The 13,492-nt window shown below is 36.9% G+C and overlaps 1 protein-coding gene across 1 annotated transcript in view; it reads left to right on the top strand.

The window, feature by feature from the left end:
- The window catches only part of LOC106879533 (TBC1 domain family member 1), a 196,887-nt gene that overhangs the window by 110,362 nt on the left and 73,033 nt on the right, over positions 1–13,492 (top strand). Inside the window, exon 2 of the mRNA XM_052969134.1 lies at positions 9,792–10,478. Within this exon, the coding sequence (XP_052825094.1) occupies positions 9,792–10,478 (687 nt within the window). The remainder of the gene's footprint in view (positions 1–9,791; positions 10,479–13,492) is intronic.

Below are 13,492 nucleotides of genomic sequence, written 5' to 3'. Positions count from 1 at the left end.
ATATATATATATATATATATATATATATATATATAAACACAAATACACACACATATACATGTGTGTGTATGTGTCTTTATGTTTGTCACCACCACCACCACCACCACCACCACTTAACCAGTGTTAGGTTGTATACTTCTCTGTAACTTAACTGTTCAGCAAAAAGGATTGATAGAATAATTACCAGGCTTAGAAAATAAATACTGGAGTCAATTTGTTCAAGTAAATTTATCAAGGCAATGCCCCAGCATGACCATTGTCCAATAACTGAATCAAAAGGTAAATACAGTAACATATATGAATAAGGATAAGATCGTTATTTTAAATTGCGATCAAATCTAGTGGCAGCGTGGGAAGGAAAAAACCTTGTAGGTTATAATAATTATCAAAATTATAAATTAGGGTATCCAAGAGATACCACCATGCTTGAAATAGCAGTCAAAACCTGATATGGTTTTAGAGTCAGGTTTTTACTGCTATTTCAAGCATGGTGGTATCTCTTAGATACCCTTATTTATATATATATGTGTATATATATATATATATATATATATATCAGTAAAAGAAAGAATATATATATATATATTCTTTTACTTGTTTCAGTCATTTGACTGCAACCATGCTGGAGCACTTGCCTTAAAGAAATCAATCCCAGGACTTATTCTTTGTAAGCCTAGTACTTATTCTATCAGTGACTTTTACCAAACCACTACGTTACGGGGACTTGCACCAGCATCGGTTGTCAAGTGATGGTGGGGGTACAAACACACACACACACACACACACACACACATATATATATACATATATACATGACAGGCTTCTTTCGGTTTCCATCTACCAAATCCACTCAAGGCTTTGGTCAGCCGAAAGCTATAGTAGAAAGACACTTGCCCAAGGTGCCATGCAGTGGGACTGAACCCAGAACCATGTGGTTGGGAAGCAAGCGTCTTACCACACAGCTACGCCTGCATCTACACACACACACACACACAAATACATACTCACATACATATGCACAGTCATATGCAAAAACATGTGTAATATCAGTGGCAAGGTCATAGATGTCAGACTTTGAAACTTTACAAATGTTATTATTGTTATTATTTCAAAATGATAATAAATTACTATTCTTGATTAGCCTTAGATCTGCTTTAGTCAAGCAGACCGATGATCAAAGCCATTCCACTCATGACCATGCCGTCATTATGAGCACTGTATTATCCAATGCATACCTGTTTTTTTTTTTAACTAAGACTTTAGGGTGTGATTTGAGGGGGATTTCATTATTATTTCTATCATTGCAATTAACATCTGAAGGCTCCCTTATAGGTATGCTTTGAGGAGAACAGTTTAAGTTCCCATATTCATCAATGTTTCTAAATCTTCATGGTATTATCTTCAGGAGGAAATGGTTGTTATTGATGTGTATGGCATTTTGTAACAAACAGTCGCTTGTGGATTGGTGTTTTATTAATTATATGACATGGCAGCTAGGTTTGAACCCTTGATGATGACTTCCAGATTCCTTTGGTAATCAGGGTTGCTATTATGATTATTATTATTTGTTACAAGTACACATTGTCTATATATGCGGATGTGCATGTATGTCCTTGAGCAAGGTACTTCATTTTACTTTGCTCTATTATACTCAGCTGAAAATGAGTACTATCCCTTGTGCTGATGCAGTTCTCTCTCTTTCTCTCTCCACCCACCACTCAGTTGTTTGATCCTCTGTGTTCCACTGGGTTAATGTTGGGAGGGTTGAGAGGGTGACCATGCTTGTGACTACATAAGCACCAAATACAACTTGTGAAAGCATGGATTATGGTACCAGGTTATGCTCACTTTAGTGTGTGTATGTGTGTGTGTGCATGCATACACAAAATATAGAATATCTTACTCAGTTGACAAGACGAAGAGTGATCAATATATAAATGCATACATACACTCTGTAAAGTGGTTGGCATTAGGAAGGGCATCTAGCTGTAGAAACCATGCCAAAACAGACAAGGAGCCTGAACACCTCTTCAGCTAGTCAGCTCCTCTCAAACCATCCAACCCATGCCAGCATGGAAAACTGACATTAAATGATGATATCCTGTTAAAGATGGCATGAGTGTTCAGTTTTTGCTGTGAATGACCTGCAGAGATGACTTGTTTATAGAGATCAAACGTTCGTGCTGTACATTGGTTCACTCCCTCCATCAAACTGATGTCTGTTCAAGTGCACAAGTGTGCCACGCATCAGGTGTCGAAGTGATCACAGTGCAACATAAGATGAAGTGTCTTGCTTCAGAACACAGTGCACCACCCAGTCCAGGAATTGAAAGCATGACCTCACAATTGTGAATGCAGCATCATCAAATTGATAACAGCAAGCAACCCAAAACTTCAATGTCACTGTCAACATTTTCCCCGTGAACATTTATAAATACATACTCTACTAATAAGTATTGAGTAATACTTCAGTTTAATCTTAAACTGTTTTCATATAACTGCACATAAAAACAAACATGAATATAAGTATGTATGTATTTGTGTTAGTATCTACCTATCTATTAGGGGCATATATTTTGGGAATCCCAGATAATTGCCATCAATCCACCAACATGGTAAATTTTCTTCATGATAATTCTGTTCTTGCACTATCAAGCTGTAATCAGGCTGTGTTTTGTTTCCCTGTCTAATAATACAGACTTAAAAACAAAAATAAAATCAGGTTGTAGTCAGTGTTATGTTTAGAAATAACCTGAAGTTGATATGTTGTATTACATTTTCCAGCTGGATTCCCAGATGTGATTGGCTAAAACTATAGATATTATCCAACCATCTTGTTCTTGGTCTACTCTTAAGTCTCCTTCCTGTTACCTCATCTTGAAGAATCCATCTTCCAATTCTTTCCTGCAACATTCTAATCACATGTCCATAGACGAATTTTAAAATATATGTGAGATCCTAAAACTAAGGTGCCATATAAAAAGGACTGGTGCCACATAGTAAGTACTGGTGAAGGTGCTGTGTAAAAAGCACCCAGTACATTCTATAAAGTGGTTGGCATCGGGAAGGGAATCCCGCCATAGAAACTAAGCCAAAACAGACTTTGGAACCTAGTGCAGTCCCTGTTCTTGTCAGTTCCTACCAAGCTGTCCAACCCATGCCAGCATGGAAAACAGACATTAAATATTGATGATGCTGTATACTTATGTGTATCAAAAATGTGGAGCTGTGACATCTCAGTGCAAAGAAGTGGTGGCTCAACCTGGGGAGGACTCCTTGATCTCTAAGGTATGCACCTTGTTGTGTAATGCTACTCCAGAGATCTTTTGGAAAAATCCCATCTTGGCTGCTTGTATTTGCAATCATACTGTTTCAGTTGTTACCCTACATTTATGGACACAGGTGAGGATAGGCGTGTAAACCAAATTCATGCATCTTTCCCACAAGTGTTGACTTATCATGGTTCAAGAGAAACATTAACAGCATCAGTATCACCAGCATCAGAGGGCCCATGAAAGCCTTAAGCATTGCCTCTTCCTCCAGACACTGCAAGTAAGAAAAAACAAAAACAAAACATACATGGATTAATTAAGGAATTTTATTTATAGGTGCAGGGGTGGCTGTAGTAAGATGTGGTAAGAACCCACATGGTTCTGGGTTCAATCTCACTGCATGGCACTTTGGGAAAGTGTTTTCTATTATAGCCCTGAGTTGACCAAATGTGTGGATCTGGTTAATGGAAACTGAAAGAAACCTGTCATAAATGTGTGTCTTTTTGTTTGTCCATTTCCACTACTTGACAAGTTTTTTTGTTTTTTTTTACATCTCCCTAACTTAGTGGTTTGGCAAAGCGAGGCTGATAGAATAAGTATCAAGCTTAAAAGAATAAGTATTAGGGTTGATTTGTTTGACTAAAACACTTCAAGGCAGTGCCCCAGCATGGGCATAGTCCAATGATTAAAACAAGTAAAAGATAAAAAATTAAACATACCTGTCATTGCTCTAAAACCATTTGGGCCGGATGTGTTTCTGGTCGGTCTATTTCTCTTCACTGATATGTCGGCTGTACATGTCACAGCATTTCATAAGCTGGCTTTGTAAGTGGTTCACCTTGATAGACATGTCAAGGTGATTTACCTCTTATCATCACGTCTGTGTGCTTCTGCATGTTCCGGGCTATAATTATTGTATTGTTTTATATGGTAATTTTGAGTTTTATGAAAATATTGCTCTTTTCTCTCCCTCTCAATATTTCTCACTTTGGATATTCATCTGTTTGCACAGTTCTCCATCACTACTTAAGGCAAACTGGCTACAGATTTGTTATGTCATATAGATACTCAAATGTGGTTTGTCATTGTGCATCCTGTAAGAATTCAATCTATATATTTGAATTTTATTGCATTCTCAAAAGGCTTAGAATTTTAGCCAAAGTTCTCCATCAAACTCTTTACAAAGAAAAAATTCACACACACACATATGTGTGCAAATTCCAAATGACCTATGTGAGCTTGATGGAAAAAGTTGAGGTTGTAATGTGATGTCAAGACAAGAAGACCAATACACATGTTTGTATATACATACATTTCAAAATTGTGTTTATATAGCAAGTGATTTGATCTAAGACCATGTGTTGAAACTAAAGCAATTACAGCATGGAAGATACATATTAGCCATCAAAAAACACACAGGAGCTGTTACCTGCACTTCATCAAATATTTGGTGTCAAAATTTTCACCTATCTGCAACCAGGATACTGACATAGTTTGCAACAGGATACATTCTTTTCTAGTTTTCTGGATCATTTGTCTGCAAACAGGAAACAATGCAAGATAAGAGTGGCATCCACAAAATCATGGATTGTATTACTAAACCAGAATTGAAGAAAACCATCTCGAAGAGTGAAAGACAATATTCTTAAGATCAGTGTCTAAAGACCAGACATTATTACACCTGTAACGATAACAGATTAAATTATGTTAAAAAAACGAAAACCTTCAAAATTACATATGGTATGCAGGATCTATTTTCTAATTCACTGTAAGCTTTCTAATAACACTTGACAAGGAATTTGTTCTAAGATTCAAAAATACAACTTATATGTGTGTGTATGTATGGGTGTGTGTGTGCATGAATGCCCGAGTGTATGTGCATCTATCTGCATATGTATATGCATTTTATATGTTTTGCATATGTGTGTATATATTTACCTGTACATAGAATTTGTATGGAACATCTCTTTGGATTAACTAAATTCTAATTTTCCTTCTTATACATTCTCTTAGCTCAGATTTTATAAAACCCTATCCCCTTCCAATATATATATATGTATAGCATTTATTAAAACCCCCCAAAATCTTCACAAACTGTTACTCTAGTGTTTCACATGACCATTCATCAGACAGTTGCAATAATTACAATGGTAATGTGAAACTCTAACAGTTTGTGATGGGGGGTTTTTTTCAGCCTTAATAAATAGTATATCACTCTACCTTTAGTATTCAAGTACTATTTTCCCTATCTTGTATTGCATCTATTTGCTTACTTGTGTGTGTGTGTATAATTTCAAGTCTTGTGCCTTTAGTAGAAAGGATTATTATTATTATTATTATCATTGTATAGGCGAGGTCCTGGCATGGTCAGCAAGTTGTGGAAAATGCTTACTGGCATTTTTTCCATCTGTTTACATTGAGTTCAAATCTCATCTGGGTCAACTTTCATCCTTTCAAGGTCAATAACATAGAGTACTAGTTAAGTGCTGGGGCTGATGTAACCAACCCATCCCACCCTTCCAAAACTACTGGCCTTGAGTGGAAACTTGAAACAATTATGATGATGACCATTAAAGTACTGAGCTGGCAGAATCATTAGCAACATCAGACAAAATGCTTAGCAGTATTTCTTTTCATTCTTTACATTCTGAGTTCAAATCCCACCAAGCTCAGCTTTGCCTGTTATCCTTCCAGGGGCAATAAAATAAAGTACCAGTCAAGTACTGGGGGTCGATCTAATCAACTAATGTTCTCTCACTAAAATTATTGGTCTTTTGCCAAAATTTGAAACCATTATTATTAATGTGAATCTTATGGCAAGTGTGTGTGTGTACGTTTGTATTGCTACATGTGTTATGTCACATGGTGTGTGTTTGTGGATATCTGTCTTCATTGTTATAAATTTGTATTTCTGTTTGCGCTTAGTTTTTTTTTTCTCTTTCAAAAGTATTTCATTTCTTTACGTTTACAAAGCGAAACAGTTTTATTTCTAAATGTTCCATTTGCCATTTTTAATAATATTTTATTCATTTATTTATTTATTTATTTTTATTTTTTTTAGAAATAGCATTCTAATTCAATTTTCTCTTATGGGAAATTTTTCAGTTATGGCAGTATGTTCCCATTGAAAAATTTATATGTGTGTATTATGTGTGTGTGTGTGTATTATACACACATTATTTGTGTGTGTGTGTGTGTGTGTGTGTGTGTAGTATATATATATATATATATAATTTGTTTTTGTTTTTTTACCTTGCTTCCATGTATATCTTGTGGGAGCTAATACTGGAAAACAAACCTGAAAAGATATAGCTATTTATGTTTAATGAAACTGGTCACAGAGTAGTCATCTCTCACATTAGAAGGCCTGTAGATGTCTCTCTCTCTCTCTCTCATATATATACACACACATATATATATATATATATATATATATATATATATTATATATATGTGTGTTTGTTATTTTATCTCGAGTTGCTCCATAATAACTCTGCGACTGTATAGTAAATCTTCTGCTTTTCCACTTAAGTTGGATTCTTTTCAACTATGCAAGAGTTGTTTTTTGTTTCTTTTGTTCTTATTATTATTAATAATTAGAACAACCCACTATCTCATGTAAGTTTTGTCCTGTAGTAAGTAAGACCATATCTTCAACACCATATCTTTGTAATTCTTTATGATTATAGTCACCAGATTTTTCTAGTTTCATTGCTGCTCTGTTAATAGATTTATTGCTTGTTATCTGATCAAATTCCTCTACATGACGCTTTTTCTTTCTTTTTGGTGTGTGTGACTTTGAATGTTTATCTGCAATATTGGTAATTGCCTTACTGAAAATTTCTTTGTGATACCAAAATATCTCCTCCAGCTCTCTTTCAACATCATGGATATTTACTGATATTAGTTTTGTGATGTGTTATGGAGGTGAAACATACTGTTTAAGGTCAATCTGGTTTTAAAAGTTGCAATGTGTGGAGAAATTTTGTTGGAGAGCTGTCTGCTCATAGCAGTAATACACAATGGTCAAGCCAATAAAGAAGCTTCTGTGTGGTCACTTTCTTTTGCTGGAAATAACGACCAAATCTCCTTTTAATCACATACTACTAGGAGGGTATACGAAAATATTAATGATCACTTTGTTGGAAATAACTACCAAATCTCCTTTAAATCACACACTACTATCTTAAAATAGGAGGGCATATGAAAATATTAGTGGTCTAAGATATATATCGAAAAAGTTGGACATCAGTAGCTGGAAATTTTTTTATTATGGGTTTTTGCTTAATTTCTATTAACTGATTTTATTCACAATAGCTTGTTGGTGAAATTAGCAGATGGGAGGAAACAATGCAGAAATCCATCATCAATGTCATTGTTTTAATGTCTATTTTCCCACGCCTGCATGGGTCAGACACAGTTTCTTGAAGCAAATTTCTACTACCAGATGTTCATCATGTCACCAACCCACACCTGTTAACCAAGCAATGTAATTCTATCTAATCTGGACATGTTTTTCTTGTGAGTTTGCAAGCATACGACACTGTTTGTAAAGTGAATGGTAACCCCCACCTCCAAAAAGAAGAACCTCCCAAATTCATAATTCTTGATAAATGTTTCAGCAGCAAATGTACAGTGCATACTGATTGGTTCCAATCCATGATGATAGTTGGGGGGGGGGGTGAAATATTAGCTGCATAAAACTACTGTTACAACCTCTGGTACTTCACTGGTATCATGACAATGGCTGTATAAAATATGGGAGTGTTTTCTGCCACATACTGTGATGATGACATTTTGTTTCCATTTAGCTTACAATGTCAAGATAAGGAGGCACAAAATCACACACACACACACACACAACTGTTTGTTTCTGTTTCTATCTACCAAATCCACTCACAAGGCTTTGATTGGCCTGGAGGCTATCATAGAAGACATTTGTCTAAGGTGCCAGGCAGTGGGACTGGATGCAGAATCTTACGATTGCAAAGCAAACGCTTCAACACAGCCATATCTGTGACCATAGCACATGACTGTTCACAGTTGCATCATGACAGCACACAATCAAAATAAGACATAAGAAGCCAGACAGTTCTTTTTCATGACAAAACCAATAGTAGCTCACTATTAATTGACATAGCACTACCAGATGGCTTTAATGTCAAGCAGACTTGAGATGAAAAGCTTAGGAATTATGCAGACTTAGCTTTTTGAATTAAAAGCAAGATGACAGCTAAAGAATTTGTCATTCCATTTGTAAATGGGTTTAACTGGAATGATATACAACCATTTCTGTAAAGATAAGGAATTAAGCCACAAATGCACAGAGTTGATGAGGAATCAGTGATGGAGCATCTCCATAGTTACTTGACTTGATGTATTATAAACAACAACTTAATCACCTTTATATCACGCCCCATCATTTTTCATTTATTTATTCTTCATGTTTACATCTGCTTTTTTTTCTTTTTATTTTTTTTTTTGCATACTAGCATGGGTTAGAGAAATATGTATCATTGAGGCAGTGTTTTAGTTTGACAGCTGGATGTTCTTCCTGATGCTAACCCTTAACTATTTTTCAAGTAAAAGATAATTCATTTCACAAGTTTATGAAGAGGTAAAGCCAGGGGAATGACAGCAGTGTCATTGCCTGTAATTATCATTTTCAGATAAGCAAAATGTAAAAAAAAATGCAGACATACACATACAGTCACACACACACACACACAGTTTGGGGTTTTAATTCCACTGTATGATACCTTAGGCAAATGTCTGTTATACTTATATAAAAATAAATGCGCCCTTCTAAAGCCTAGCCAGGTTCATGGGCCCGGTTTCCCGGTTTCAATGGCATATGTGTTCCCCAGCTGGATGGGACACCAGTCCATCACAGCGTTACTCATTTTTGCCAGCTGAGTGGACTGGAACAATGTGAAATGAAGTGTTTTGCTCAAGAACACAACGCGTCGCCTGGTCCAGGAATCGAAACCACAATCTTACGATCATGGTGCTGACACCCCAACCACTAAGCCACGCGCCTCCACGTCTGTTATACTTGGGTTGATATAATTGGCTTATCCCCTCCTCTAAAATTTCAGGCCGTGTGCCTATAGTAGAAAATAACAACAACAATAATATTTTCTATTCTAGGCACAAGGCCTAAAACTTTGGAAGAGGGGGCAAGTCGATTACATTGACCCAAGTACTCGTCAAGGTCTGTTTTGCCACCCTTTTGAGGCTGATGAAATAAGTACCAGTCGAGCATTAGGGTCAATGTAATCAACTAGCCTGCACCCCTAAAAAATTTCAGGCTTTGTGCCTATAGTGGAAAGGATTATTTTATTGTTGTTATTTATTATACTATTTGTTGTTGTTGTTGTTGTTGTTGTTCATTATATTATTTCTTGTTGTTGTTACTGTTATTATTATTATTATTATTATTATTATTATTATTATTATTACTGTTGTTATTATTATTATTATTATTATTATTATTATTATTATATCTCCATCTTTCAGATTCCTGAACTCTTTGCTTCAATACGCAAAGCTACAAAGGAGCACCGAGATGATGTCAATGACAGCAACCTGTTTTTCCATGATGTCAGTGACTCCTCAGAACCAGCAAAGGCGTTCTGCGAGGTCTTGTACCTTGGCAAGGTGCAAGTGGACAGCTGCAAGCTGACCTCGAGTGACATAGACAGACTTATGCACAGGCTGTGCCCTGTAGATGATGACGGCACCCCCATCAACGCCGACAGCCGACAGAGACATGCCAGCGATGCCAGTGTACGAAGTCTTCCTGCGTCACTTGACAATACTGTGACAGTCACTGAGAACGAACTGGAGCAGCAACAGCAGCAGCTTCATGGTGTGAAGTTGAACGGAAGCAGCAGCAACGAGTTCCGTGCTGCCATCGACTCACCATGCAGCTCTTTCGAGAACATCGAAGAATCGTCAAATGAGACGAAAAGTAACTCGCACAAGAGTTACGCTTATCCGTCGTTTGTGGAAAAAGAAGGTAACCAGGAGGACAGTTTACCGCAGAACCTTGTCACAGATATTGTAAACCGGACAATGTTGTTCCGTCTAGGCAAAGAGGAGATTTCTCTCATCAATTTGGACCAAAAGAGAGTGATGCTTGAGCGGAAATTCTCAGACATTTCTTTCGTCTCTCAGGTAAGATCTTTTTGTGGTTATTCTTTTATTCTTTTACTTGTTTCAGTCATTTAACTGTGGCCGTGCTGGAGCATCACCTTTTATTGTCAGAGAAATTGACCCCAGGACTTATTCTTTGAAAACCTAGTGCTTATTTTATCAGTCACTTATGCTGAACCGCTAAGTTACAGAGACATAAACACACCAAGATCAGTTGTCGAGCGATGGTGGGTGGGGACAGACACACACACACACACACACACACACACACACACACTATGGGCTTCTTTTCAGTTTCCGCCTACCAAATCCACTCAAGGCTTTGGTCGGCCTGAGGCTATAGTAGAAGAGTGCCCAAGGTGCCACACAATGGGACTGAAATCAGAACCATGTGGTTGGGAAGCAAACTTCTTACCACTCAGCCACACCTTTTCTTCTTTATTATTTTGTCTTAATCCTTTAGTATTCAGATTTCTCTGTCAAATGTAAAGCTTATTTATTCACATTGATTTGAATTAGTCATGCATTACCTTGTGGCTTTGAGATTTCAGTGATGTGATTGTTTATTTTTAGAATAAGGTTGTAGGGTGAGCATAAGAGGCCAGATCTAACAGATTTGAAGATAAAAGATACAGATTATTTTGGCTGGATATGACTGGTTTAAAAGCTAAAGGGCTAAGTACTGTATTCTTTACCCATTCTGTTACCAGTATCATCATCATCGTTTAACGTCTTCCTTCCATATGAGCATGAGTTGAATGATTTGACTGGAGCTGGCCTGGCAGAAGCCTGCACCATGCTTCTGTGTCTGTTTTGGCTTGGTTTTTACGACTGGATGCCCTTCCTAACACCAATCACTCTGCACACAATCATATTGCTACCACCCAACACTGCTGGCTACCCAATGCCATTAACATAGCTGTCATTGTCATCATCAACAACGGCGGTTATATATATACACACACACATACACACACACACACACACACACACACACACACTCAGTTGAAAAAAAACCCAATATGGTCAAAACATATCTTTGAATCAAAGAACGATCTGTCAAATTAATTATAATCATATATTTGTGTATATATGTATACATATAATTATACGTGTGTGTGTGTGTGTGTGTATATGATGCTAGTGCTGCCTGACTGGGTCCCATGCTGGTGGCACGTAAAAAGCACCCACTATACTCTCGGAGTGGTTGGCGTTAGGAATGGCATCCAGCTGTAGAAATCCTGCCAGATTAGATCGAAGCCTAGTGCAGCCTTCTGGCTCACCAGTCCTCAGTCATATCGTCCATGGAAAGTGGACATTAAACAACAATGATGATGATGATGATGTGTGTGCGTGTATATATATATATATAAAGGAGGCCACGTGATGGACTGCTAATGTGTTAGAAGATCATATGTCATGTGTCTAGTCCACCTAGTGGCCTCCTTTATATATATTTTTATATATACATAGACAATAATCCTTTGAGATCTCAGATATTTTTTCTGAATCTCCCTGATTCTTTTAATGTGCTTGTTGCCTGGTATTAAATTGATATTAATTAATATCTAATTTTTTACCCTGTTGTTTAATTTATATATATATCTGTGTGTGAGTATGTAGACATTTTCAAAACAAAAATCGATTTCCTTCTGTCAAGAGTTCCAGATGAACCTTCCCCAAGGCAAGAAACAGATGAGGGCAGCAATGTCAAACTCCCTCATCCAGCAAATGTCATATATCAGAGGAGGTTAATGAAAATGTAGCAATGCAAATGGCGGTGCCCCAGCATAGCCGGAGTTCTCAGACTAAAACTGCAAAAGAAATGTGTGTGTATCTGTGTGTGTGTGTGTGTGTGTGTGTGTGTACATATACATCTTGAGTTGATATTAAAATAACAGCCAATAGAAAGTGTTTATATGTTCCTGTTTGAGCAGATGAAATTTGAGAAAACAACCAGTTTGTTGTTAAACATTCTAAATGTAACTGAAGCCAAATATAATAAACAAAGATGCTGTTGTCATTTTAGTTAATCATCATCTTAATCATCATCCTGTCAATCATAATCATTATTGTTATTATCATATTCATCAGCTTATCTTCATTGTCATCGAAGTGATAATTTTCATTAACTTAATTTTCCTCCTTATCATCATTTCCATTATCCTCACCAATCACTACCACTTCATCATTGCCTCTACCACCACCACCATCATTATTGCTGCCATCAAGAAAAATATAAACATTATCATCACAGCCTTATTTGTCAACACTTATCAAATATGCCATTACATGTATATATGTCGTTATCATCATAATTCTTGGCAATGTTGCCTTTTACTATCACTCATTACTCCCATAATACTACCATCACTACAACCACTACCACTACCACCACCACCACCATCATCATCATCATCATCATCATCATCAGCCAGCAAAGAAGCTGTTACGCACTTATCGCTCAACCTGCTCAGATAACAACTGAATCTTACTCAAACTTCTGTTGTCTTAAAAATAAAGAACACACACACACACACACACACACACACATACTGCCATCACGTGTGTAAACAAAAATGTATCATGGTTGTGTGGTCAGAAGTTTGCTTCCCAACCACATGGTTCCACATAGTGACCCACTGACATTTTGGGCAAGTGTCTTCTAATATAACCTCAGGCCAACCAAATCTTTGTGTGGATTTGGTTCACAGATACTGAAAGAAGCCCATCATGTGTGTGTGTGTGTGTTTGTGTTTGTCCCCCACCACTGCTTGACAACTGGTGTTGGTGTGTTTATGTCCCTATAAAACGGCAGTTCAGCAAAAGAGACAACAGAATAAATGCCAGGCTTAAAAAAAAATAAGTACTGGGGTTAATTCAGCTAAAAATCCTTCGAAGCAGTGCCCCAGCATGGCCTCAGTCAAGTGATGGAAATAAGACATAAAAATGACGATTTATATTTCTACTCTTTCAGTCATGTTATTGCTCTTTCATCTTGCAGGCTACAATGTGACCCCATTAGTGTTGGCGTCACAAAAGAAATTTTTAAAATACCCTGT

This window comes from Octopus bimaculoides, chromosome 7 (assembly GCF_001194135.2).
Source record: "Octopus bimaculoides isolate UCB-OBI-ISO-001 chromosome 7, ASM119413v2, whole genome shotgun sequence".
Taxonomy (NCBI): Eukaryota; Metazoa; Mollusca; class Cephalopoda; order Octopoda; family Octopodidae; genus Octopus; species Octopus bimaculoides.
The sequence above is the reverse complement of the archived record's forward strand: the minus strand, read 5'-3'. Positions and strand labels throughout refer to the sequence as shown.